This window comes from Canis aureus, chromosome 8, assembly GCF_053574225.1.
Source record: "Canis aureus isolate CA01 chromosome 8, VMU_Caureus_v.1.0, whole genome shotgun sequence".
Lineage (NCBI taxonomy): Eukaryota > Metazoa > Chordata > Mammalia > Carnivora > Canidae > Canis > Canis aureus.
Window position 1 is genome coordinate 74684197 of NC_135618.1, and position 26873 is coordinate 74711069.

The window sequence follows — 26873 nt, forward strand, 5'->3', positions numbered from 1 at the left end:
ACCATGCTTGTGCTTTCATTACTTCCTTGAACATATGGAAAATAGTTATTAACTATTTTAAGGCCTCAGTCTACTAATCAAGTCATCGGTGTCATCATTGCCATGTCTGTTTCTGTTGGTTGGTTTCTCTCCTCATTATGGATTATTCTATTCTGTCTCCTTTGCATGGCTTGACAATTTTGGGGGGATGACGAACATTGTGAGTTTTTCTTTGTTGGGTGCTGAATATTTTTGGTTTCTAAAAATTTTCTTGAGCTTTATTCTGGGATGCAATTATGTCATTTGGAAACAGTTTGATTTTTCTGAGGTTTGTTTTTATGCTTTCTTGGGTGGAACAAGAACAGCCTTTAGGCTAAAGCTAATTTTTCCCCCAGTGCTGAATACTCTGCCCAATTCCTGATGGATTACATGATTTTTTCTAAACCTTGCCAGCTGGTGGCAATACCAGCAATTTTCTGCCTTGTGGGAGTGAGCTCTGGGGATTGACCGCCTGCTCCTGTCCAGTGGGTGTTCCCCTTGCTTGGGGTCCTTTTCTCTAACAGAAAGTGCTGTTCTGGATTCAGGTGAGGACCAGAGGCAACCTTTTTGCAGCTTGCACGAATCTGTCCCTGTGAAGCTTTCTTCTCTCCCATTTTCTCCTTCACAAATTCTAGCCATCTTGGCTTCCTTCAGTTATCAACTCTGTCTTCCCAACTCAGGAGTACTCCTGTGCTCTATCTGGGCCACCCCTCAACGACCCCACCATGGCATGAAAACTCTCTCCAGGCAGTAAGCTGGGACTATTTTCAGGGTCATCTCATGTGTCTTCCCTTGATCATGGTCTTGCGGTCATTATTGCTCAGTTTCTAAAATCCTTTTCTTACACATTTGTCTGGTTCTTTTTGTTGTTCTTTAGGTGGGAGAATATATTTGGTCCCAATTAGTTCATCTTTTTTTTTTTTTTTTTTTTTTTTAAGTGTGAAGCACATGAGCTTTATTAGTTCATGGGTTGTTTTTTTTTTTTTTGACGCCATAATTTATTTTTTCCTTTATACATTTTGAGTTTCTTTTGCATTTTAGATAGAATGAAGTTGATACCTGAATACCGTTTGGTGAATTTATATACATGTGTAATCACATCAAATACTTTGGGAGTGAACAGAAATATTAATTGCTTTAATAGATTTCATAAATACTTTCTCATACATTAAAGGAGAAAGAAAGGTTTTGTTTAAAGGAAAAAGAAAGGTTTTGTCCAATTAGTCCATCTTGCCCACTCCTGGTTTTTCAGCTGAGATAAAAATTCCCCTTTAAAAATTCACTTTAGAAAAAATAAAAAATTAAAAAAATTAAAAAAATTCACTTTAGTTATTTTTAGAAGCTTTGACAATTGAGATTTATTCCCAAGTGTAGCTAATAAAGATATTATATTATTCCAGCTTAGTTATTTTGAACTGGACAGGCAAAAAGAGTAAGAAAAAAGAATTCCAGCGTAGCTGGAGTGTTTGACTCATGAGTAAAGCTTTAAAACCAAATGTGCTTGGCTTCTCTAAATTACGTATTCCCAAACTGTATTGCCAGAAGGGAATAATTGTCTATAAGGACTCAGATTGTCCACATCAAGGAGACATAGTAACTTGTTTAGATTAGTCACTAAGGAAAAAGTTAAGGGGAATAATTGAGTATATAAATATTCATGATGAATTATTCAAGAGGGACAGTATTGCTTCTGACTTACACAAAGATTCATATCTGAAGAAGTTGTCAGGATCTAGGAGCTAAACTCACTTAGAAATTTAATCAATAAAATCCTCAAGATATAAACCGATCCTAGGCATTCATTACAAATACACCAACTTTATTTATTATTTATTTATTTGTTTGTTTATTTGTTTGTTTAAAAGATTTTATTTATTCATGAAAGACACACACAGAGAGAGGCAGAGACAGGCAGAGAGAGAAGCAGGCTCCATGCAGGAACTCCAGGATCTCGCCCAGGGCCGAAGGCAGGCTCTCAACTGCTGAGCCACCCAGGCGTCCCAATAAACCAAGTTTTAAAAGCAGTTTATTTATTATCTGTGTGACTTTAAGCAAAGAACTTGATCTTTCCAAGTCTTGATTTCTTTTTCCATAAAAGGTGAATAATTTCACCTATGTTGTAGGTCTTCTTTTAAAGATCACCTGGCCCCGTGTATTTGAATAATGTAGCACAGTTCTTGGCACATCCACTGTGCTCAAAAATATTTATCCTTTCTTTTGCCTCAGATTTAGAAGCCCCTCTGCCCTTTTAAATTTGAATTCCTTTTAAGTGTCAATATAACAAGTCGTGCTTGTCTCAATCTTGACAAACATGACTCTTCCTCTTAGATAAAATCCTCACTATATCATGTCTCCTTATTTTATTTTATTTATTTTATTTTATTTTATTTTATTTTATTTTATTTTATTTTATTTTATTTTATTTATCCATCCAACCTATTTTTCTCAAACTGGAACTGTCCGTCTTACTTCCCTGTCCTGGTGTTGGATCCCAGAGCTTGTATCCTTAGAGTCACGCTCTGCTACTTCCTCTAACTCACTTATCTTGTCTAGTTAGTGGCTTTCCTTTATCTGTTGACTGTATTTGTAAAGAGGTATTTGAATCTGATTACATTTTCCTTGACACTACTGATACTTTAGAAGCCTCACGATTTGTTACATGGAGGAGTGCTGTGGCCTCTCACTGATGTCATCCTCTTCTCTCTGTCCTGTGCACTGTGCTCCACAGTGCTTCCACGGTTGTTTTCCCAAGATCTGGGCTTGCAATTAAACTCTGTTGTTTAAGATACTTTTGGATGAAGTCCACACTCCTGAGGAGTGTCTGCAGAGCCACCCACAAAGAAGTCTGAAGCTTCCCCTTCATCTTCCTTCCCACCCTCCTTCTACTTCCCCATCTCTGTACTTTATGCTTAGTCCCTCTGAACCATGTTTTTTTTTCTTAAATAGTATGCACTTTCTTAAATAGTATACACTTCCTATCTTTGTTTTTTTCTTTTTAATCTTTTTTCTTTTCTCTTTTCCCTTCTGCTAGTCCCAATGTCACTTTCTCTAGTAAATTCTTTCTACCATCTGTGGAAGCAAATTTCTTTAATGCTTTATTGAAATGAGTGTATGGATATGGCTCATTTCTCTGTCAATGAGTTTTGGGTAGAATTTTTGGTCGGGAGAAAAACATTTAATACTTTTTAAGGGCTTAAGACATGGAAGGAATTGAAACATTTCAGGAAATCTTGAAAAGGATTGAATTCTGGTAAGTGTTGTGTTCTCTAATCGGGTTGTAGACCCGATTCTACATGAAGCCATGTAGACCATTAACATCTTGGCTGAGGCATTGTTTCTGTATCTTTTTTAGATACCCCAAAACTCCCCAGGTTTGTGGGTTCTACCATGCTGTCATTCATTCTTGCAAGCATGTGTCCTAACCTCCTTTCCTCCCACCCTCACTCCAAACCTTTAAAGAGATTTTACTCTGTGCCAGGTTGACTTGCTGCTATTAAGGAAGAAACAAGCATGGGCCACACTACATCACCCTTCAGTTTCTCTGTAGTTAAGAAGAAAATCTGATCTAATCCAATCCTGTTGATGTTGTTTCTTCTCTTCTCTCTCCTTTATAAATTTGTGTTAGGTTTTCCTTTTCTCTGACAAGTTTGGTTCTGCCCCTTTCTATTCCAGAACCATGTATTTATGTGTTTTCCTGGATGCATCAGCAGTTTGATTGCCCAGAAATATTTGGATACTTTAAATGTGTCCGGTATAGTTCTGTGCACTTGAAGTTGACTGATGAGCAGGATGAACTCTACGTCCTCATGAGGCTTCCCTTCTTTTGGGGGAGGCAAACAGGAAACCTGTGAGCAAACAGTAAAACTATTCCTAATAGAAGACATTTTATGAGGTAAATAAAATAGTAATGAGGGGTGAAAGGACACATGTTGCAACTTTAACCATGGTAATTGAATAAGGCCTTTCTGTAGATGATGTGTGAACCAAAGCCTAAATAAAGAAAAGGAGATAGCTCTGTGAAGATCTGTGGGAAGAGCATCCTGAGTATCAGGAGCAACAAGCTCAAGAGTCTGAGTCTAGAGCAAGCATGACATGTGCAGAAAGAAAGAAAACAGGCCAGTGCAACTGGAATATAGTGACTGAGCACAGGGTCTGATCACATGGTGTCTTCTAGTGCATGTTGAGGAGGCTAGGCATGGCATTAGTCTCCTGGTCTGCTTTAATGGAAGACTACAAACCTCTAGCTTAAAATAATGGAAATTTATTACCTCATAGGTTTTGAGGCTAAAATTCCAGCATCAAGGATGTCAGCAGGGCCGTGATCCCTCATCTAGCTTCTGGTAGTATCTGGTATTCCCTAGCTTATAATTACATCCCTCCAATATCTACCTCTGTCTTCACCTGGCCTTCTGCTCAATTCCTATGTGTTGTCCTCTCTTCTTGCAGTACAGTAGTCACTGGATTTAGGAACCACTTTAACCTAGTATGACCTCAATTTAATTATATCTGCAAAGACCCTTTTTCCAAATAAGGTCATTGTAGTGCTCACTTCTGTAGCACTTATAACAAATGAGGTCATCATATTAGTCAAAGTTCTCAAGGGAAACCTAACCAATAGTGTGTATAATCATATGCAATTATGGAGGCCAATAAGTCTCAAGATCTGTAGTCAGCAAGATGGAAACCAAGGAAGTCAGTGTTAGTTCTAGACTGAGTCCAAAGACCTGGTGGTCATCAAGATGGCATAATTCCAGTCCAAAGACTCAGGAAGAATCCACTTATCAATTGAAGTCTGGAAGTAGTAAAAAAAAAAACCATTATCCCAACTCGCACGCATGCATCGCATGGAAGAATTCTTTCTTAATATGAGAATGTTCATTCTTTTGTTCTGTTTCTGTTCTGTTTGGATGAAGCTCACTCACATTAGGGAGGGCAGTATGCTTTACTAGGTCTGTCAATTTAAATGTCAAACTCATACAAAAACACCCTCATGGCAATGCCCAGAATAATGTTGGACCGAATATTTGGGTACCCAAGCGCCTAGTCAAGTTGGTACATAAAATTAACTCTCACAGTCTTATTCTGAGGTTCCACATGGATATGAATTTTAGAGGGATGCTGTTACACTATTCAACCCACTATGTGTTCTTTTTTAAAGCCACTGGAAGATAGTAAAAGAAATATTGTTATAATTTTTGCTTTAAAATGTTTATTTGCCCTTTATATGAAACAACAGATAAAGATAAGACCAAGAATGCAGTCAGGGAAAGAAGCCAGAAAGGACTGAGTGTAGATGAGAGCCAGTTACCATGTGAAGTGTGTTGGAACAGAGGGTTGATAACTGAAGCTGGAAGGGTCCATGACTATACCTGATGCTTTCTTCATGCCTTTGCCCCCTCTTTTTTTTTTAATTAAATTTATTTATTAAACACCAAAAACAATCACTAACAAGAATGATGACAAACAGAAAAGCAAAGCAAATCATTTCCCTAAATATCACCTACACTAGACTTCATGTTCCCTAAAATTTCCACTATTTTCTTTTAACTTCTCTGGTACTAAATTATAAAAGTTTTCAGTTGAGGAGCCAATTTTATTTTTTATTTGCATGTTTATTTCTTTTTTGTCTGTAGAATTTTTTGAAGTGTAATTAACGTATGGTGTTCCAGTAGTTTCTGATATACAGCATATTGATTTGATGATTCTATACATCATGCACTCCTCACCACAAAATTGTGTCACCATACAGCATTATTACAGTATTATTGACTATATTCCCTATGCTGTACTTTTCACCTCCATGATTTATTTATTTAATAAGTGGAAGTGTGTACCTTTCATCCATTTTGTCTCTTCTACCCCCACCTGCCTTTCTTGTGACAACCACCAGTTTGTTCTCTGTATTTGAGTCCATCTCATTGGGCAGCCTGGATGGCTCAGTGGTTTAGCACCTGCCTTCATCCCAAGGCCTGATCCTGGGGTCCTGGGATCGAGTCCCGTGTCGAGCTCCCTGCAGGGAGCCTGCTTCTCCCTCTGCCTGTGTCTCTGCCTCTCTCTCTGTGTCTTTCATGAATAAATAAATAAAATCTATAAAAAAAAGTCCATCTTGTTTGTTCTTTTTTTTTTTTTTTTTTAGATTCCACTTAAGTGAAATCATATGTATTTGTCTTTCTCTGACTTTTCTCATTTATTGTAATACCTTCTGGGTTTATCCATGTAGTCGCAAATGTCAAGATCTCATCCTTTTTTATGACTGATTAATATTCCATTGAAAATATACCACATTTTATTTATCTTTTCATCTATAGTTGGACTTGGGATGCTTCCATATCTTGACTGTTGTAAATAATGCAGTATACACAGGGATGTATATTTCTATTCAAATTAGTGTTTTCATTTTCTTTGGATAAATACAGTAGTGAAATTGATTATATGATATTTCTGTTTTTAATTGTAGGCCTGTTTTTACTTGAATTCCCCTAGTAGTAATTCCTATTCAAATATATTTGGTGTCTTCATTAGCTATTAGTAATCCTTTCTGCAAGGCACATTTCCTAGGATTAAGATTTCAGGTTTTTAAAATTGTCATTATGTTTTTTTTTTAAGATTTTATTTATTCATGAGAGAGAGAGAGAGAGGCAGAGACACAGGCAGAGGGAAAAGCAGGCTTCATGCAGGGAGCCCGACATGGGACTCAATCCCAGGTCACCAGGATCAGGCCCTGGGCCGAAGGCGGCTCTAAACCGCTGAGCCACCCGGGCTGCCCCTGTCATTGTGTTTTAATATGCTACAGAAAATCCATGAATGAGCTTGTTTTGTGACCTTTACTAGAAACGCACTTGATCATGTGATTCTTGGCATGATCCTCTGCTTTTTACTCCCAAGAGAGAGAAGCCTAGCAGGAAGATGGGCAGGCAAGGATGTCAGACATAATTGGTGATGTGGAATAATTTTTAAATATTCTATTTAAATTGGCCCTAGGGTCAGAGCACATATCCTCATCTAGGGATAGAGTACACATCCATCCCATACTCAGAGAACTGTAATAGTAGCCATGGCCTCTCTGTGTAGATGTCTAATGAATGGAGCACATCTATTTTAGATGGATAATCAATTTTGAAACCCCTTGTTGTAAGTAAGATTTTAAAACAGAGATGTTAACTTCATGAGTTTAATGAGGAGCTTCAATAATAGCTTAGTGACGGAGATGGAAAGAAAGCCAGGTGGGGAGCAGTGAAGAAGACTAGAATGAACGTTTAATGAATATCCACTTGCACACTTGAATGTCAGCAGCAATGTACTACCTCCTGGAAAATGTCTTTCAACTGTGCATCCCATTACTATTTCTGCAGCCCATGTAGCCTGGCGATTGAGGCAGAATGTGTTTGTAAGAAAGCTCTCCTTTGCAACATAATGAGATCGAGGTATGTAATTTGCAGAGATTGCTGGAGCAGTGGTCAAACCTAAAAAAAAAAAAAAAGAAAGAAAAAAAGAAAACCCAGCAGAATGAAAAGAACATGTGAAACAGGAGATGGCTTATAATGAGCCCCGAAATCGTGTATCAGATGGCCAGCAGGCTGGCTTTTCCTCATATCCTTTGTCTTCTCACTGATAAACACATCCCTCTTGCTCTGTTTTCTAAATCTCTCTATACCTCTCGTTTCTACCTCGTGCAATGGAAATATGAATGAATTGGCATTTCTGCCATTTGGAAGTAAGAATGAAGCCCTTTTCATTATTCAACAGAAGTATTTGCTTAAACACGGGTATGTAGTATTATTTCAGATGCTTTTAATCAAGGACACTTTTTTGTTGTTGCATTCTTTTTTAAAACATCTCTTTAGTTTTACAAGCTTTTAACTCCTTGCCTTTTCTAAATTTTATGGTAATTTTTACTGTATAGTTTGGATGGAGTTTGCCTTCTTTCTACAGCAAAAAACAACAAGAAGACCCCTTTTCATTAGATATTTACAAGGAGCAACACAGAAAGTTGAAATGAACCTGATTCCATCAAATGGTTCAGTGGTCAAGGCATCACCACCTCTTTGCTTTCCTAACCCTTTTACCTCTTGAGTTAGTCTCTTTCCTATGTGAGAAGTCGGTGCCACTCCCTAAATGTACATCTGTAACTTAATAGTTAAGAAACTCATTTCAAACAATAGAAGAGCTATCTCTGTCTCTGACATGTATCTACTTTTGTAGCATAATCTGGCTTTGCCCATGGTTTTCAGGTATTTGTGGAATTTCTGACTTGGGAGAAAAGTTAATGCTATCAAATATTTGCATCTATATTTAGACATAAATTAGGCATACATATTGACACTGCTCTGGGCCTTCTGGCCAGCAAGGCCTATAGGATGTGATGTATGTCACTGGAGCTATCAGTAAAACCATAACTTCTGTCCTGTGTCTGGTCTCAGAACTTCTTTTGTCTGTATCAGATGCTGGAGGTCTTGTTGGTGACCAGGGATAATGTCCTAAAATATAAGACCATAGCCACATTCTTGAGATTGTAGAAATGGACAAGGAGGTACCTCTTTCAAAGATATTTCTGTTCAGATTTTCCAGTGATGATTGAAGGGAACTGGCATTTAGCCAAGAAAAATATGGTGGAGAACAGCATAAGAGGGAAAGAGATGTCAATGCTGTGGATGTTTGGTAAAGTAGATTATAAGGGTTTTTTACAGTTTTTTGCCAGATTCAGGAATCACAGCTTAATGCCTCCAACTTTTTACTCTTTAGAAAAAGAGATTGAGTATAGTGGGTTGACAAATGTGGGTAGCCTCTGACCATGAATTTCTGTATGCTTTCTAGCAAATACTGAAACTCTAATGGACTTTTAATGTACATGAGGATATAGTGTCTGTGTTCTTTCATGTGTCTGTCTGTGTTTGTGTGTGTGCATGGGGGGTGTTATAAGGCAGGGTGCTTAAATGCTTTGTTGCATTATGTTAATTCCTCGGCAGTGCAATCAAATTCATGTCGTAATTAAAGCTGTCAGTTGGAAGGCAAGCCAATCGCCACGAAAACACAGCATAACAAATGAAGTGAAATGATTCTGCGTGTAGCTATACAATGCTTCGCCAGGCATGAAATTAAATAAGTAATTTGATGTTGACATCAGAAATTGAAATGATACCCACTGTTCCCTCATTCAGGCAGACCTGCATAAACAATAGCCAGAACAAATATGCACAACAAAGCCCTCTTCTCCACCCAGCTCCCTGAGTAATGTACAATATATATGCAAAATGAGTATAACAGAGTTTTCTGAAACCTGAAGGATGTAATTTTCTTTGGTATACAATAAGATGATACATGTGTGTGGGGAGGTGGAGAGGTGGGTTTGTAGGGGTACCTCTGCTTGTGGATAAAGTACATCTGCACGAAGAGGGAAAACCCTGAAATAAACAAGTCCCATGTTGATTCTGAATAATTCATCCTAAAACGAGTTTACCTCCCCAGGGCATAACTCTAGGGTGGTGGAAACCTAAGTTGGCTTTTGCCTTCCTCTACTCCATGGAGGGCTCTGGGTGCCAAAAACAGGTGATGCTGTCATATGGCTAATGACTGCTATGAGGAGCTGTCTCCATAGCTACTGTGGATCTCCCTACCTACCATTTATGGGATTGAGAATGCAGCAAGACTTTTTAAAATCAAATCCAGTGTGCAAGATCACACATCTATTGTCCTTTATTCCCTTGAGCCTGTCTGAAACACCTACCTAAGTGAAGAAAGTTTTGCTTTGGGAAGTGCATTTAGGAATGCCCTGGAGCATACTATTCTTGTTTGATATGGATGCTGCTGATACTTACTTAGAGCACTGTATTTCCTTCTCAGAAAACAGTTTAAAATCAAGAGAATTCACATGTACTATATTTTTGGAGATGCTACATTCACCTAATCCTTTTTTTCCCCTATATAATCCAATCTCTCATGTATTTATACATTAATTAAACAAATACTTGTTACATGCATCCTGTGTGCAAAGCATTGTGCTGAGTACTGGGGAAGCAGTGATGACTTAACCGGATGGTCCCTGCTACCTGTAGTTTGCAAAGCAGGGACAGGACATTTGGGTGGAAGAGCTAGAGGTGAACTGAGTAACCACTGCTTGGAAGTGGAAGTCAACTCACCCCAGGGAAGGTATAGCACCTGATCCATACAAAACACCAAGCCAAGACCAGAAGACCACCCCACCACTAGCATTGCTTTTGTTTTGAACTTATTTGTGACCTTTCTTATTCACTAAAAGGAAACTAAAAAATTTAAAACTTGTAATGAGAGGTTTTTTTTTTTTTTTTTTTTTTTTTTTTTTTTAAGTACAAACAAACATGAATCATAGACAAGTTTAAAACAAAAAACAAGTTGTCTTTTTGGGCTCTTTGCCCAAAGAAGTGATGCCCTGCAAACCCTTCAGAACTATTATTTTGTGGTTGTTGTTTTCTGAGTGTCAGAACTATGGAAGCCTAAGTTGATAATTCTTCTGACTAAAACCTTCAGGAAAATGGTGCTTTTCACTGCTTCCCTTTACCCACACATTCTTTTCATTTTATTCTACTAATTATGTTTACAAAATGTCTCATTTTTGAAAAGCACTCTGTGTGTACTAACTGGTGCCTTTAGGGAATAAACTGGCAAGTAGGTCATACACTGGAAAAGTCATCCAAACCCACTGGGCTTTCATTTTCAAGTCAGTCTGGGCTTTTTCCTCTTGCCTGCCCCTTTGCGGCCACAAAACTGAGTAGCTTGAGACCAGGGCATTGAATGTCAGCAAGTCAGGGAGGCAGGCTGATGGCGTGTCTGTTTAGTCTCAGTGCAGGGCGAAATGCCATCATTAATTCATTACCCAGCTGCCTGTCAAATAAATTGGCAATTACGTCCACCGCAGAAGCTTGGAATTCAGTAAATAGCACGTTAGCATCTCTGAGTTGTTGAGAGAAGTAAAGGGGAAAATTAAGCCAACACGGTGTTTGTATCAGTAGCAGATGACAAGGGGCAGCATACACTAGTGATGTGATGTAGCGATGAAATACCCGCAAAGGGCTGCTAATGAGCTGTGTGGATTGGAACGTGTTAAAAACCATTGCTGATTTTCCACTTTGTCTTTATGCTTTATTACAGAGTTCAGCTCCTTCCAGCTTGGGAACAGGCTACTTCGTAAGTTTATCTCAACTTCACATGTGTGCCTTGCGTTGGCCTTGATTTACTTCTATAATGTTCACTCATTAGGATATGGAAAAAGAAAACTGAGAAATCCCTTCTCAGTCCTAAAGAGCAGACTGATACCCATCCTTTCATCAGGATTATTATATTTTTAAAATGCATATGAGCTATTGGGGATAGGATCGTAAGTCAGTCTGAGATGTAGGTGTCTTTCCCAGGGCAATTCCTCCTTCCCTGGCAGTGTAAAGGAAACCTGATTGGCTCACGCCATCTTTCCTACATAATTGTGTTTTTTTGGTGAGAAGTGTCATGTGGAAGATGGAATTCAGATTGTACATTGAAGCTTTTACTCATTTCTAATATCTCTTAAAGAACATATATATATATATATATATATATATATATATATATTACACAGTGAATTGCCTTTTTAAAAATATTTTTAATGAGAGGTAGGGTTTTAAGGAATGTTTTCCCTTACCGTCTGAGTATGTAACGTTTAGATTTCCTTTGAGCGATCATGGAACTCCTCATTTTAGCAAATATAAGTATTTTATTTCTAGACATTTCTCTGTCCTTTGGGAGGGGTGAAGATGGTGTCATACCTCAGGGATTGTCTCATAGATAATTTTCTCATAGAGAAATTGTCACTTCATTTATTTATAGCAAAATTACCCTTTTTGGATTCAATAATCTTTTTCAAAATATAAATATAAAAGAGTTACAGATAGGCATTATTTACACAATAGGGAAGCATGCTAGAGTGGAGGGTTTTTGTGGTATTTAAAGGAATCTGATTTGTGTTCTGAATAATGAACTGATACTCTAATGCCTGCTCAGCATTTTCTGAAAAAATAATGAAATCATGAAAATAAAGTGGAAAATAATTACTGATTCAGTTTAGTTGCCTTTAAATTTCTTCCCTCTAAAATGCTAATTATGCTGGCTTTCTTCTGCCCATAGATTTCTCTTCATACATTTACATTAAATATGTGAAAACCAGCATCATTTCATTGAATGATAAGTCTTTTCCAAGCTTGGCAGAAGTAGCATATTCTAAATGTTGATTTTTTTTTATCTTTATCTGTGATAATGCAGAGAAAACAGATAAGGATAAAGATTTTTTGGTACCTGCTTAATACAGTCAGCATGCTTATCCTTGTTCCTTATTGTGGCTGAATATTCATGCTTACAGAAACAAGCAGGATGCTGAAGCAGTTGAAATAACAGAAGTAGTCCATCTGCCATGTCTTCACACCAGGCTGGATGTGGGTTGTGATGCTAGAAGTAAAATCTGGAGGCTGCCAGTGTCTCTTCTCTGTCCAAAAGCTAAATTATCCCTCTTGGCTTTCTTCAGTAGAACAAGGCCAAAACCACTAACTTAGCTCTTGATCATTTTGAGACTGAACACTCTAGTATTTTTCTCATTGTCAATATGATAGCCCTGAAAGAAGAAAGTCTGTAGAAACATCAAGAATTTTATTTTTATTTTTTTCATTTATTTTTCTAATTCCAGGAGTGTTTTTACTCTTTAATAATAAGTGCTTATGAGGAAAGAGTCTGCAGTTACGAATCTAAAATGATTTTCATATTCACACAATGTTAGATGAGTATACAAGTTTGTTCTTTGGTAAAATTGCTCTTAGTATTACTTTGCTTACATGAAAAAAATATGTACCAAATGCATATTCATCTCTGAACTATGACAAAAATGCTCTGCTTAGAATGTGTTTCCAATAATGGGTTTATTTTGTTATCAAAGTGCAAAATCCATTGATATTATTGCCAAGTTCTCATAAAAAAAATGTCTTCTGTTTCGATTTTCATGCCAACAATATCACATATAAAACTTGGTTTCAGGTACTAACATCAGCATTGATGAGTTTCATGCTTCTAAGTGGAAATAGTATATTCACAACATATAGGAGTTTTCTGTCAACATATTCTTTACATTGTCCTTTATGACCTGTGATGTCATATTAGCCTTTACTTATGTCTGTAATGAAGGCTCAGCATCAGGTAAGTAGAATGGTGATACATAGACTCTTACTTCTTTTCAGCATCTCTTTGAAGTATGGACAAAGGCAGTTCACCTGCAGGGTCAACTCATTATTAAAACAATTGCACCATAATGTGAACTCTGGTATAAGAAAACTGAAGGCACTCACCTGTTGGGTCTAACGACCTAGAACTATTTTTCTTACATACTCTCCCATGCCCCAATATTGCTCTGACTTCCCAATTTCCTTTCATTTAGAATTTATCCTCTTAAAGAGCTTCTAATGAACTGCAGTAAAATGCTGATTATTGTGTGTGCTAAAAAAATAACCACCCATGTGTACACACACACACACACGCAGACTCGCACACACACTCCTGTGTACACCTCTGTCCACAGCTAGTATATTCTACTTTCAGTTCTTTCCATTTATCAGTAGTGATGTTAAAGAATTTAAAGAAGAATCCTTTGTTTTTGATTTAGTTGTATTTGTTTATATCTCTTTGGTTTTGTGTTCCAAAGATGTCTGCTTAGGTCTGTTACTTTTCCACTTCATTTATAAGCTGAAGATTTGAGGAATGAGAACAGCAGCTAAAATCGGTATTTACATAAGCATATTGCAAAGGATTCTTTAAGTAGACAAAATAAAGAAAGATTGGAACAAACTTTTCACATTTTTGGGAGCCTTTGAATAATGTGGGTGTTATACACACAGAGACACACACATATATATTCATTACATACTCATGCCCAGCTCATATTCTAAATATAAATGGAAGTATAGACTAGTTGGAATCTATTTGCTTGTTTCCTTTTTTCTTTTTCTTTTTCTTTTTCTTTTTCTTTTTTTCTTTTTTTTCTTTTCTTTTTTTTTTTTTTTTGGCAAGAGTACCAAAACTTGTTGGAGTGTGTAGGGTTTTACTTAAAAAAAAAAAAAAAAGTTAATACAGTGAACACATTTTAATTTAAATTTTTTGGACTATAGTCTCTTCTTATACGTGTATTTGAAGTGTTACTGTGCATAGTGAGTAATTAAGAACTTAGAGACAGACTGGTCTGAAGACTAGTATGTGACCTTGGGCAGGTTATTTAATATCTGTAAATCTGTACCCACCTAATAGAATTGTGAATTTTAAATGAGACAAGATGTTTAATGCACACAGAACAGTTCTCATTAATAGCAAATTATTCCCATTATAGCATGTGATGGACAGAACTTGGTCTCATTAAGTGGCTGTGTAATGTTGTTGTACATAGAGGATTACCACCAGAAATTAGTGATTCAAGAAGTAAATTTTGAAATTTGTGCTGTAGGTCAGGAATATTCTTGTAGCTTTCTGAGGAGCTTATGATTGTTCAGTTAGCTGTATACCACTTTACTACATATGTGAACAACAAATATGGAATTTATTCTCTATAATCCTGTGATCACCATGATGTGGAATGAACTATTCTAGGATGTCCATGTACTACAGTTGCTTAATTTGTCCATTAAAGTCATTTGCTTACTTTCTCCCTCAGACTTGAGGCATTTAAAGACTGCTAACAGCTCTTGAGGTTAGGCTAGGAAGATAAAGATTTTTTTCTACACCTTCAGGTGTTATGAGGTTGTGTCACATATTTACTGTTCTCTGACCCCAAGGAAAAAAGTCAATGTCCTAGCATACCTGAATGAAGTAACTAAAGTCAGGAGAGTGACGAGAGCAGTGAAAATATCACCTGGTTGCCAGTGTTCTGATGTGTCATCACTGGAAGGTTTTGGATTCATTGTTTATAAGCACTTGATCCCATATGCCAGTAGTTGGTAGCTACTGTTGGTATAGAGGTGACTGATTTGTCAGGTTGAACTTGATACGTGGTGTAAAGGAAGCTTTTCTTCATTGTGGTGATCTGTTCTGCCTGTTTTTCTGGATAATCTTCAATTTTTCTCCAGGTTTGATTGTAAGTGTCTTAGGTCCATAGTCTCAAATATCTTAGGTCATGCTTTTGTAAACTCCAGTGATCCAGAGATTTTTCATAGTGGCTACCAACTAATAACTTTAATTCTCCTCAATTGCATAACATCTAGCAAAATATAAATATAAATATATATACTTTAAGATTGTCGAAGAAACCAACCAACTTCTACCTAATGTTAAAACTACCACATTACATAAAAGGGGAAATTGTGGTGTGGTACGCTTCTTAAAATGGGCTCTGTGTGATTACTGCCTCCCTGTACAGCTGAATTACTTAAGAAATTGTATTGATAGCATTGGTAACAGGCAGCAAGTGCAAAATACTGACCTGTGGCTTTCCATCAGAGCTGTAAGGTCATAAAGGAATTAAATTCTTTGCCCTGTTCTAAATTTTTGACTATAGACACTTGAACTATCTCCTGTTTTTCTTTGAATAATGTGTTTTTTTGTTGTTGTTTTTAAGGATTGGGCTTCTAACAGACACTTCTGACTTTCTTTCTTTCAGTAAGTACTAAGTACCTTCTCCATCAGACATTGTTCTAGGTGATGGGTTACAGATATGAAAAACCATGTCCCTCTCAAGTACTTTAGTCTTCCCTAAAGCCAGGTCCTTTCCTGCCTTTGTGATGCTTTTAAAAGTTTTGACATGTTGCATTTAAGTAAAAGGATTTGAGCTCTACAGAGAACCTAACATTCTTTAACTTTATAATGTTTCCCAGGTTTTAACTTTAGAAATGCAGCCTGGCCTTGACAGTAACCCCATCCAAAGTCATCTTCCTCTCCACTTGCCAGTACTTGCTGGTAATGCTGGGAGAGAATTTTGTAATTCAAGTATTTACTCAAAACCTGTCAAATGTTTAAAGATAAATGATGCTGAGTATTTTAACATGTCTCCCAATAAGACTCTAATATTTATATTTATTAATAATTAACTGGGTAAATGAATTATTGGCCATTATTTGTTTACTGACGAGCTTCCATTATAATGGAAATTTCTTAAAAATCTGAATTCCATCAGATATTTCTAGTTGTTATTAGGGCATTTAGACTCACTGGTAAAGACTGAGTTAGAATACAGCCCACCAGATGGAGAGTTCAGTGCATTTTACTTGTCAAATATATATTAAACATCTGTTCTTCATTCTTAAGGTAAATAAGATGTAAGCTTGGCTCTCAAGTCATACATAGTTGAGTTTGACACAAGACAAACTGATCAGTCCTATGAGAAGGGTGAGTAGAGCATTTGGGAGTATTTATAAGGGTCAATTAATTGTAGGAGGCTTAATTGTGCAGAACTTGATGGATGCTTAGATTTTCAACAGATAAAGAAAAGGTGGAACAAAGTTTGAGGCAGCAAAGGTAAGAGCACAGAGAAATGGCATTATCGCGTGAGATTGCATTGACTGGATCATGTTTCTGGAGAAAGGTCAGCCTTAGGTTGCTTAATTACAGGGAATGTGGAACAAAGCCAGGAAAGGAACTGGATGAGTGGGGATGAGGTGATTTGTGGTAGATCCAGACTTTAACATTAGTGATCTTTTAAAGATGAGAAAGATATGAGTCCCAGGATCAATGTCTGTGATGCTGCTTTTACTTGGCATAGCATTCCCAGAAAGGAGAGATTTGATTTTAGGAAGCTAATGAGTTTAGAATTTAGAGTAGGCAATTAAAAGTTTAAGTTGTAGGGGATCCCTGGGTGGCTCAGCGGTTTGGTGCCTGCCGTTGGCCCAGGGCGTGATCCTGGAGTCCCGGGATTGAGTTCCTCATCAGGCTCCCGGCGTGGAGCCTGCTTCTCCCTCTGCCTGTGTCTCTGCCTCTATCTCTCTTTCTATGTCTATCATGAATAAATAAATTAATAAAATCTTTTTTTAAAAGAAAGTTTAAGTTGTATATATCTTGAGTGGTAGTTTAAAAAACTTGGCCAATAATGGGGAAAAAAAACATGGCCATGCAAATTGAAATTTATGTTAAAACTTGTAAAAAAGTAATACCATGTGAGAATCCTAAAATCTCAGCCTTATACTTATCAAAAAGTATTTTTGAGATGTGGTTATACAAATAATTTTCTTGAGTGACCCTTAAGAATTACCCAGTGAGTCACCAAACTAGACTTAAAACATTGGCCATAGAGGTACCCCATCTCCCAAGTGAGCACACCACTAAAATGTTTATATATATTTAATATACAAAAAATATTTTTATGAATTTTTTTATTATAATGAATAAAATACTGGAACCCATGACTCAAAAGCTGGGACATAACTAATTATTTGGAAGCTACCTATTTACTGTGCAGAAACATAAGGGTAAATGGAATCAATCTTCATGAAGATAAAAACTTACATATTTTTGAGTTGTAACCTTTAAAAATACTACCCTGAACTACAATTGTCTCTTAAAAAGTAATAAAACCTGAAGCTATACTTAAGTAAGTGTTTTTGTTAAGGTTAGGAACCACAGAATAACTCTTAGTTACCCTGGAGGGTTAGTTTCTACCTAAGAACTAAGTATCTGTGTTCTGACCAACTCCTCTGCATAGTCACCAGTAAACCCTAATTTCAGGGGCCTTAGACTAAAAATATATTGTACTTTCCATTTCTTTTTTTCTGTTTTTGGTTGGGTGTGATTACTCTTAATTTTCAGAATAGGATCAGTGAGCCATGAGCAACATATCCTCACTATAGGAACAGTACAAGTTGAATTCTGGTGAGCATGTAATCATTTGTAGAATCTCCACAGTGAGGTGGTTCTAATTCACCCTGAGGCAATTGTCTTCTGTGTCTACATTTTTAGTTTCAACTTTTTCATGCAGGAAAGGAATTCCTTTTCTCAAAGGAATTGAGAAATCTGGTAAGATAATCAGATGAGAAAGGATCAGTTGTTGTCTCCAGTTACCACCAATCCCTTAACACTCTCATCTCAACCTTTCTGTGCAGGGACAGGCTAGGTATTTTTAAACATCTACTGTGTACAGGAATCTTTGTTGTTGACTGTTGCAAAGTCTAAGTGAAGACATAAGATGAAAATCCATTTGCTCCTGATGGATGTGGGGAAATAACCCTTGGCCCAGTAGGTCTCCCTGTCCCCTCAACTCCCTTTCTTGGACCCTCAGATTTGGAGAAAATAAATCATTTGGGGGGGAAAAAGATTTTACAAGTGACTGGACTAGGTCATTACTTAAAGAGTCTTTGGTTCTAATATTCCAAGATCCATGATTCTAGCTCCTTTACACCTAAATGTTTGTCATGTGGGACCAATGCTTTCAGTCAGTTTTGCTGCCTCCCTTAGCTCTCCTTTGAACAGTAGCAAGACCATGGTCCCCTAGTGCTTAGTGAACACTGCTCTCCAGTGCCCAGCAATGAAAGAGATCCACATTTCGAATGAGTGGCCAAGTCTGTCTTTCTTTGAAATTAATAATAATGAATAATGTTTTATATTTGTGTTAATCAGGGGTTAGCACATAGAAATATAGAGGGTGTAATCTTCTTCTCTTCTATAGCTAATGTATCCTATTGGTCACAGAGATGATTCGAGAAAGACTTGTTAGCAGTGTGCTTTAAAAATCCCAGACAGAATGGACAGGCCACTGCCATGGAATTCAAAAAGTCTGTCTGTCTATCTCTTCCTCCCTCCCTCCCTCTCTCCCTCTCTCTCCCCCTCACCCCTTCCTCTTTTCTCTCCCACCCTTTTGTCCTTCCTTTTCTTTTTCTGACACGGGCTTGAAAGAAGTCATCTTATTCTTGTTGAAGATTTCCAGATTATAGAAATGCTGAAATAGTGAATATGAGCTAAATTATATAAAATGAGCTGTGGGCAGTGTGTAATATCAAGATTTGCTCTGGCTACCCACACAACCTTCATTTTTGATAGATATAACTGCCCTAGAATTTGATGGACTAGATCAATCAGAATCTCAGATCAAAGGACTCATTCCTTTGCTTAACTGCTTTAAAAAAATATTTTTCCTGAAATTGTAAATTAGATGCCTCCCAATCCATTGCATAAGAAACTTAGAGCTTTGTGAAACACCAAGAGTATCATTTGAAAAGAGGTTAAAAAACACAACTGGGGCTTGTTAAAGAGGAAAAGTGCTGTTTTAACTCCAAGTGTCACATTTTCCTATACTCCGCTCCTGCAGTAAACAAGAGTTATTGGAAGCTTAGATAGTTTGAGACACTTCACTTATCTCCCGATACTTGACTTCAGAAGCCAAACATTTAAAATGCATTTTGCTCGTGTAAAAATGTTTATCCATTTAAAATACAATGTCGTTTTAACAAAAGCACCCTGGTGACAAGCTGTTTAGATTTAGCACAGTTAATAAACTGTCAGGTCCTATACACATACACGTGAAAAGACCAGCACAGTTACCCAAGGCTTGGCATTATAAATCACTGTTAACAAACCTTAATTTGCTTACTAGGCTAATGAATGATCTCCAAATTTCCTGTAGTAATTAGCTTCACTAAGTCATGTTTAAAGGGACTTGCCTTATACTACACTTAATTTCTGCTCTGAAATCTTTGGTATCTGGTTTGTAGGATGGAAACAAAAACAAAATGAAAAAAGAGAGAAAACAAAACCTATTAGTCTCCATTGACAACTAACTCTCTTGTAATAAATCTAGATTGTGGCTGTTCTCAAGTGGAAGCATCGCCAAAGGTGATGACTGTCTATTAGGCTTATAAACTGTAATGTACTAGGAGATCTGCAATGGAGTGGTGAAGCCAGATAATTGCAGTGTTTCCTGTCTAAATGTGCTGCTGTGTGTAGTGGCCTCTGAGTTTAAGGAGCCATTAAAAATGCAGCAAGGCATAACAACTGTGGTTCCTAGTGTACTCCTCATATTTCTTACATTCATCACATCTCATAAAATCTTGCCCAGACCAACAAATGACTATGTGTACAGCTGGCCTGCCACAGAAGGAAATTGAGGAGAAACTGAATCATGCAGGTAGCATTACAGAGACCCACCAAGAACTCACCCAAGCTTACAGTGTGCCATATTTCTCTTTTTACTCCCATGAATTGTTTTCATTTTAGTCTCTAAAAAAGAGAACATTCACATTTTACCTTTTGCAAGAGGACCCTATCAGTAACCAGCTTTTTCCTGCCTTTGTGGGAAATAGACCTCACTTTGCTGAGGGAAGGCAGGGCTATATCCTCTGCGGAGAAAGTCATAGAAGTTAGCATCTCAACCCTAAACCCAAAAGAAAATAAGAAATTTGTTACTTCACAGTTTATTTGAAATACACGTTAAAAATAACTTTATAACAGAACTAGCAATGTGATATGACAACCTGATTTCTCTGAACAAAAGGAGCATTGCTACTAGAACATTCCGGGAAACAGAGGAAACTAGAGAAGCCAGTATGTTCTTCTAATCAAATATTAAACAGCTAAGCATCATGACCAAATGGAAGTCTTAAGCAGCATTTGAAAAAAGGCATAATAGAGTCACAAGTTATTTTCATCTGTTGCTAAATTGCCTGCTTTCAACTTGGTAATTAAAGTAGATCTATTATTTTGGCTTTACTTTTATAGGTTTAGAGTTAAAGAAACTGTGAATCAGAAGGGACCTCTGAAACTGAACTCCGGGGATCCCTGGGTGGCTCAGCAGTTTTAGCGCCTGCCTTTGGCCCAGGGCGCGATCCTGGAGTCCCGGGATCGAGTCCCGCATTGGGCTCCCGGCATGGAGCCTGTTTCTCCCTCCTCCTGTGTCTCTGCCTCTCTCTGTCTCACTCTCTCTCTCTGTCTATCATAAATAAATAAATAAATCTTTAAAAAAAATGAAACTGAACTCAGAAAATTAAGTATTGTGAAGATAGGCTGACAGTGAAGGACTATGACTTCTCTCATCCTGGAACCCGTCCTTTAGTTAGCATAGCTGAAGATCATATCAATTTTCTTACTGCCGACACCTTCACTGTTCTTTTCATTACAGTTAACTAACAACTATGCCTTTTCCATATATGGAACCAGTTACAGACAGACATACACATAACATGCATGCATATATTTTAACTTTTGTTGAAGTTCATCTTGGTACACTTAGTATACTTGCCCGTTACTTAGAGCTATGGAGATTATGCCATCTATTGCATCATTGTTTCTTTCTGGTGAATACTACCCACTGCCATATGTGTGACCTCCTCTTCTTCATCCAAATTGTTTCCTCTTCTTCATCCAAATTGTTGACTATAAAATATCAGTGCTGCTAGGATTTCCTCATTGCTCTTTTTGTAATGTCTCTTCTTCATGAGATTTAATATACACTAGCTGGCTATTAGGGTTTCTGTGTATTACATCTCCTTTGATGATTTTTATCTGGAGCCTCAAAAAAAAATCAGATATTCTTCCTTTGTTTGATTTATCCATACATATATTTGGAAAGGGCTTCAAGACAATCTGTGGACATGCTGTCTCTTTTTCCTTTGTAGTCATCTTATCCAGTTTAAGAAAATTAACTGGACATTATTATCATGTGGACACCTTTGTTCTACTGCAGGATGGCAAAGTAATTGACCATTAAAATATACTTAGCATAGATTCCGTTGTGATGCGGGTATTCATAGCTAAGCCTCTTCAAATTATTCTAATATATGTGAACAAGCAGTATTATCTAAAATAGATAAAAGGACACAGTACAAAAGAGGTGCAATTTGATACAGTATTCATGTCATAACACATATGCATGAGTAATAATTAGAAAAAGGAGACAAATGAAAAACTTGCTATTATTTATAATTGGCCTGTGTTATATACAGTTATCATCCTAAATGTGGAATTCTTGAATTGTGGCACATGCTTAAATTTGAATATAGAGGACATAGTAAATTTATTTCTGAAATTATTACAAATTCTAAATTGGTTGGGCCATGAAATTACATTGTTTTTTTTTTCATCTTTCTTTTTTTTTTAAGATTTTATTTATTTATTCATGACAGACACACACAGAGAGAGAGAGAGAGAGAGAGAGAGAGAGAGAGGCAGAGACACAGGCAGAGGGAGAAGCAGGCACCATGCAGGGAGCCTGACGTGGGACTCCATCCAGGGTCTCCAAGATCACACCACAGGCTGAAGGCGGCGCTAAACCACTGGACCACTGGGGCTGCCCTTTTTTCATCTTTCAGATGGGGTTTGGATGAAGGTGCTCTTTGAAGTGGTCTTTCAATGTTAGCACATCTGTAGATGTGTTGGAAAGACTGTTGTACAATGGATTAAGAGACTATACATGTTCAGGGACCGTTTGTATAAGTCATTTTATGAATGAGAAAAGGGCACCTGGTGGCTCAGTCAGTTAAGCGTCTGCCTTCAGCTCAGGTCATGGTCCCACGGGCCTTGGATCAAGCCCCATGTCTGGCTCCCTGCTCAGCGAGGAGTCTGCTTGTCCCTCTTCCTCTGCTCCTCCCCACTACTCGTGTGCTTTTTCTTATCTTTCAGTTAAGCATAAAAGCTTAATCTTTCCCTTCCAGAAAAAAAAAAAGGTTATATAAGTGGGTGTTTTGGGTTTTGGGGTTTTGTTTTGTTTTTTTAAAGATTTATTTATTTATTTATGATAGAGAGAGAAAGAGAGAGAGAGAGAGAGGCAGAAACACAGGAGGAGGGAGTGGCAGGCTCCATGCCAGGAGCCCGATGTGGGACTCGATCCCGGGACTCCAGGATCGTGCCCTGGGCCAAAGGCAGGCGCTAAACCACTGAGCCACCCAGGGATCCCCCCCCCCCTTTTTTTTTATTGATGCCTCACAATATGTGTAGGACAATCTAAGTAAAGCCTCATCCATGCAATGGAGTGGACTAGATAGGCCCCAACTTTCCCAAAACTCTGTTTGGGAAAGCTTCCTGGGAAGCTTACTTTTTTTTGTTTGTTTGTTTGTTTATTTTTTTGTTTAATAATAACTTCACTTTTTTTAGCACAGTGAAAGATTTATGGAAAAATTGAAATGAAAGTTCAGAGAGTTGCTACTACCTTTGGCTCCCGTATATCTACTAATGACATCCTGTAACATAGGGGTACATTTGTTACAATTGATGAACCTACATTAGCACATCATTATCACCCAAAGTCCATATTTTACATTAGCCTCTTGGTGTTGCACATTTTTTAGGTTTTGAAAAATGACATGTATCCACCATTATAATATACAGAGTAGTTTCATTACCCTAAAAATCCTCTTTGTTCTACCTATTCAATCCTCTCTTCCCATTAACCCCTATCAACCACCGTTTCCAAATTTTTACTGTCTCCCTAGTTTTGCCTTTTCTGAAATGTTATATAGTTGGAATTATACAGAATATGGCTTTTTCAGATTGGCTTCCTTTAGTTAGTGACATGAATTTAGGATTCCTCCATGTCTTTATGGCTTGATAGCTCTTTTTGTTTTTAAGTGCTGAATAATAATATTCTATTGCTTGGATGTTCCACAGTTAATATATCTATTCACTTACTGAAGGGCATCTTGGTTGCTTTCAAAGTTCAGCTATTATAAATGAAGCTGCTATAACATCTGTTTGTATGGTTGTTTTTTTTTTTTTTGTGGATATAAGTTTTTTACTCATTTGCAGAAATACCAAAGAGCACATTTTCTGGATCTTAGGTTAAGAGTATGTTTAGTTTTGGAAAAAAAACTGACAAAACTGTCTTTGAAAGTGCCTTTACCAGTTTGCATTCCCAGTAGCAATGAATGAGATTTCCTTCTGCTCTTTGTCCTTGTCAGCACTTTGCATTGTCAGTGTTTTAGATTTTACATTGTAATAGATGTATGGTAATATCTCACTTTTAATATGTAGTTTTCTAATGACACGATATTGAACATCTTTGATATGCTTGCCATCTGTATATCTTCTTTGGGGAGTTGTCTGTTCAAGTCTTTTGCCTATTTGTTAATCAGGTTTTTTGTGTTCTTTTTGTTGAGTTTTAAGAGTTTTGTTATATACTTTGTATAATAGTTCATTATTAGTTTGTCTTTTTGCAGATATTTCCTCCCAGTCTGTGGCTTGTCTTCTTATTCTCTAGACATTGTCTTTCATAGAACATAAATTTTTCCCTTTTTAATGAAGTAAAACTTACCAATTATTTATTTCATGTGTTATGCCTTTGGTGTTGTATTAAAAAGTCTTGATGTACCCTGGCTCATATAGAGTTTCTCCTGTTATCTTTCAGGAATGTTACAGTTTTTTATTTTATATTTTGGTCTTTGATATATTTTGAGTTAACTTTTGTGTGGGGTATAAGGTGTATGTTTAGATTCTTTGTGCTTTTCTTTTTTGATTATGAATGTTCAATTGTTCCATGACCATTTGTCCAAAAGATTTATCTTTATTCCATGGTATTGTCCTTTGTCAAAGATCAGTTAAATATATTTCCACTTACTTCTGAGCTGTCTATTCTGTTGCACTGGTCTGTTTGTTCTCTCACCAGTACCACAGTCTCAATTGCTACAGATAAATAATAAGTATATTAGTTGATATTTATTCATAATAAATCTTGAAGTTGAGTTAGGTCAGTTCTTCAACTTTATTCTTCTCTGTCAACATTGAATTGGCTAATCTAGGTCTGTTATCTCTCTATAAACTTTATAATCAATTTGTCAATAGTCATAAAGTATCTGGCTGAGATTTTGATTAGAATTAAATTGAATCTGTAGATCAAGTTGGGAAAAAGTGACATTTTGACAATATTGAGTCCTCTTATTCATGAACATGGAAAATATCTCCATAAATTTGGTTCTTCTTTGGTCTCTTTCATCAGAATTTTATAGTTTTCTACACATGAATGTTATATATGTTATAAGTTATGTATAAATTATATATCTTATTAGATTTATAACTAAATATTTCAATTTTAGTCATGCTCATGTAAATGATAATGTCTTAATTTCAAGTAACACTTGCTTATTGAGGGTATATAGGAAAGTAATTGAATTTTGTAATATTAACCTTGTACTTTGCAACCTTGCTCCTATCACTTACTAGTTCTAGAATTAGGAGTATCTTTTGGATTTTCTACATAGATGATCATTTCATCTGAGAACAAAAACAGTTGTATTTTTTTTCCTTCCCAATCTATATACATTTTATTTCTTTTTCTTATAGCATTAGCTATGACTTCCTGTATGATGTTGAAAAAGAGTGGTGAGGTAGGACATCTTGCCTTGCTCTTAAGCTTACACAAGAAAGCTTTGAGAATTTTACCATTAAGTGTGCTGTTAGCTTTTTTGGAAAATATTTTTTGTCAAGGTGAGGAAAGTTCCTTTTTATTCCTACTTGGCTGAGAGCTTTTATCATGAATGGGTATTGGATTTTGACAAAAGTTTTTTTTTTCAGTTGTTGATACAAAAACAATCCTTGCTTTTCTACTTGGTAATGGTGTATCTTTTTTTATATACTGTTGGATTTGATTTGCTAATATTTCATTGAAGATTTTTACATAGATGTTTGTGAGAGATAATGGTCTATACTTTCTTCTAGTGTCTTAGTCCACTTTTGATATTACGTTAATGCTAGCCTCTTAGAAATGAGTCACGAAGTATTCTTTCTTCTTCTATCTCCGGAAGAGATGGTAGATAATGGCTAACACTTCTCCCTTAAATTTCTCTCTCTAATAGAATTCATCAACAAACCCATCTGGATCTGGTGTTTTCTGTTTTAGAAAGTAATTATTGATTCAATTTCTTTAATCAGATCTATTCAGATTACCTATTTCTTCTTATGTGAGCTTTGGCATAGTGTTTCTTTCAAGGAATTTGTTCATTTCATCTTGTCATTGATCACATAGAATTCTTCATAATATTCCTTTGTTATCTTTTTAATGTCTATGGAATATGTAGTGATATCCCTTCTTTCATTTCTGATATTAATAATTTGTGTCTTCTCTTTCTTTAACAAAGCTTCAGTAGAGGCTTAATGATTTTATCAATCTTTTCAAAGAAACTAGTTTTGGCTTTATTGACTTTCTTTATTGATTTTATTTTTAATTTCATTGATTTCTATTCTTTTATTTCTTTTCTTCTGCTTACTTAGGATTTAATTTGCTCTAATTTATCTAGTTTCCTAGGGTGAAAGCATAGATTATTCACTTTAGATCTATCTTCTTTTCTGATACAGACATTCAGTGCTATAAATTTTCCTTTAAGGACTGCTTTTGCTGTATTCCACATATTTGGATGTATATTTTTATTATTTAGTTAAAAATATTTAATTTCTCTTGAGATTTCTTCTTTGACCCATGTGTTATTTTCTGGGAAAGTTTTTACTGTTCAACACTGTCACTTTCAGGGATGCCTGAGTGGCTCAGCAGTTAAGCATCTATGCCTTCAGCTCAGTGTGTGATCCTGTAGTTCCGGGATCCAGTCCCATATTGGGCTCCCTGCGGGGAGCCTGCTTCTTCTTCTGCCTGTGTCTGTGCCTCTCTCTTTCTGTGTCTCTCATGAATAAATAAATAAAATCTTAAAAAAAAAAAAAACTGTCACTTTCAGAGCCTTCACTCCTTGCCAACCCAGAAGCACTGACTTGTAACAAGTCCCTCAAGAGATTCTGGAGGAATTAGCCCAGCACATGCTCATAGACTAGTTGTAAGTATATATAATCTAATTTGAAAGTAATCTCACCAGTTGTAATTACTACTTGATTTAATTACAAGCATATTTGTGTTAGTGAGTTTTATCTGCATCTTTCCTTTTCTTGCTAGGGTAGAGCTTGTCCAAGACTTATTTAGATATTTATCTAAGTCT

The 26873-nt window shown here is 36.6% G+C and overlaps 1 protein-coding gene across 12 annotated transcripts in view; it reads left to right on the forward strand.

The window, feature by feature from the left end:
• Nucleotides 1-26873, forward strand: part of AUTS2 (activator of transcription and developmental regulator AUTS2) — a 1127680-nt gene that overhangs the window by 516594 nt on the left and 584213 nt on the right. For 11 of the 12 annotated variants that reach the window (XM_077908303.1, XM_077908300.1, XM_077908299.1 and 8 more), the window contains one exon: nt 11143-11178. The exons of the other annotated variant lie outside the window; for it this stretch is intronic. In XM_077908303.1, coding sequence (XP_077764429.1) covers nt 11143-11178 — 36 coding nt within the window. The remainder of the gene's footprint in view (nt 1-11142; nt 11179-26873) is intronic. 12 annotated transcript variants of the gene reach the window in all.